Genomic DNA, 2,215 nt, shown 5'->3' on the forward strand with positions numbered 1-2,215 from the left:
GTGTGCTCCATGTCCCTGTGTGTCCATACCCGTGTGTGCCCTGTGTCCGTGTGTCCGTGTCTGAGTGCCCGTGTCCGTGTGTCCATGTCTGTGTGTGCCCTGTGTCCGTGTGTCCATGTCTGTGTCTGCCTTGTGTCCGTGTGTCCGTGTCTGAGTGCCCGTGTCCCTGAGTGCCCGTGTCTGTGTGTCCATGTCCCCATGTCCATGTCTGTGTGTGCCCGTGTCCCTGAGTGCCCATGTCCATGTGCCCGTGTCCGTGTGTCCATGTCTGTGTCTGCCCCGTGTCCGTGTGTCCATACCCGCATGTGCCCCGTGTCCGTGTGTCTGTGTCTGAGTGCCCGTGTCCATGTGCCCATGTCTGTGTGTCCATGTCTGTGTGTGCCCATGTCCCTGTGTCCATGTCTGAGTGCCCGTGTCCCTGAGTGCCCATGTCTGTGTGTCCATACCCGTGTGTGCCCCATGTCCGTGTGTCCACGTCCCTGTGTCCATGTCGGAGTGCCCATATCCCCATGTGCCCGTGTCCCTGAGCACCCATGTCCCTGTGTCCCTGTGTGTCCATATCCCTGTCCCTGTGTGTCCCTGTGTGTCCCTCTGTGTCCCTGAGCACCCATGTCCCTGTGTGTCCCTGTCCCTCTGTGCCCCCACACACCCCGTCCCTGGGCCCCAAGTGCCACCCAGGTGACAGTGCCACCTGTCCCCCCCCAGGCCGTGCTCCGGGTGACCTCCTGATCCGCAGCCTGACCGTGGCCCACGCTGGCACCTACCAGTGCCGTGTCACCAACCGCGTCGGGTACTCGGTGTGCCAGCTCAACCTGAGCCCCGGGCCCCGTGAGTGGCACTGGGGGGACATTGGGGACACAGGGGGGACACGGGGGGTGCCAGCTCAACCTGAGCCTCAGGCCCCGTGAGTGGCACCAGGGCTGGCTCTGGGTGGCATCACGGGTGTCTCTGTGTGGTTCCAGGGGTGTCCCTGGGCTCCAGGGTGGCACCGGGGCTGGTTCTGGGTGGCACTGCGGATGTCCCAGGTGCCAGGGTGCCCCGGGGCTGGCACTGGGGGTGGCTCTGGGCTCCAGGGTGGCACCGGGCTGTCCCAGCCCATGCCCGGAGCCTCGGGCAGCCGGCGGAGGCCGGCGGGGGACGGGCGGTCCGCGCGGCAGGTGGGCGCCAGGCTGGCATCATCGTGGGCTCCATCCTGGGCTCCCTCCTCCTCCTCAGCCTGCTGGGGCTGCTCATCTGGGCCCTGATCGCCCGCTACCAGCGCAAGGAGTGCCAGCGCGCCTGCAGCGACTGCAGGTGGGCACTGCGGGGGGACACGGGGTGGCACTGGGCTGTACTGGGCTCTACTGGGCTTTACTGGGCTCTACTGGGCACCAGTGACTGGCACGGGGCACAGATGACCCACTAGCAGCGCGAGGAGGGTCCGAGGGGCTGCAGCGACTGCAGGTGGGCACAGAGGGACAGAGTGGGGACATGGGGTGGCACTGGGCTCTGCTGGGCTGTACTGGGCACCACTGGGCTCTGCTGGGGCACCAGTCAGGGCCACTGGGCTCTACTGGGGGCAAATGGGCAGCCAGAGGCTCCACGGGGCATCCCTGGGCATTGATGGGCACCACTGGGCTCCAGTGGTCACCAATGGGTGCTTCTGGGCTCTGCGGGGCACTGATGGGCATGTCTGGGGCCAAACGGGCACCAGTGGGTGATACTGGGCACCACTGGGCACTGGTGGGTATCACCGAGGTCCAGTGGTCACCACTGGGGTCCAAAGGGCACCACTGGGCACTGCTGGGCTCTGCCAGGGGCTGATGGGCACCAGTCACTGTCACTGGGCACCACTGGGCACCCCTGGGGTCCAGTGGTCACCACTGGGTGCTGCTGGGCTCTGCTGGGGGCTGATGGGCACCAGTGGGTGACACTGGGCACTACTGGGTAACCTGGTAACCACTGGGCACCCACGGGCACTACCAGGGGCCACTGCAGGTCACCTCAGGGTGCCTCCAGGCACCGCTGGGGTCTAACAGGCACCAGTGGGTGCCACTGGGTGCTGCCAGGTACCCGTGGTGGGTGGCATCAGATACAGGTGAGTGCCAGAGGGACACCAAGGGGTGCCACCAGGTACGGGTGGGTGCCACAGGGCACCGACGGTCACCAAGGGGTGACCAGCTACAGGTGAGTGCCACCACCCACAGCTGGCTTCCAGAGGGGGACCAACAGCCCA

General features: G+C 66.2%; 1 protein-coding gene across 1 annotated transcript; it reads left to right on the top strand.

Moving 5' to 3' along the window:
- Positions 1-399: 399 nt before the first annotated feature.
- LOC108447496 (endothelial cell-selective adhesion molecule-like) lies at positions 400-2,207 on the top strand. The gene is made up of 2 exons (XM_017737667.1): positions 400-828; positions 1,158-2,207. Exons 1-2 carry the CDS (start codon positions 534-536, stop codon positions 1,403-1,405), a joined length of 543 nt encoding a protein of 180 aa, XP_017593156.1. The 5' UTR covers positions 400-533; the 3' UTR covers positions 1,406-2,207.
- Positions 2,208-2,215: the final 8 nt, after the last annotated feature.

Source organism: Corvus brachyrhynchos, unplaced genomic scaffold, assembly GCF_000691975.1.
Source record: "Corvus brachyrhynchos isolate BGI_N302 unplaced genomic scaffold, ASM69197v1 scaffold496, whole genome shotgun sequence".
Lineage (NCBI taxonomy): Eukaryota > Metazoa > Chordata > Aves > Passeriformes > Corvidae > Corvus > Corvus brachyrhynchos.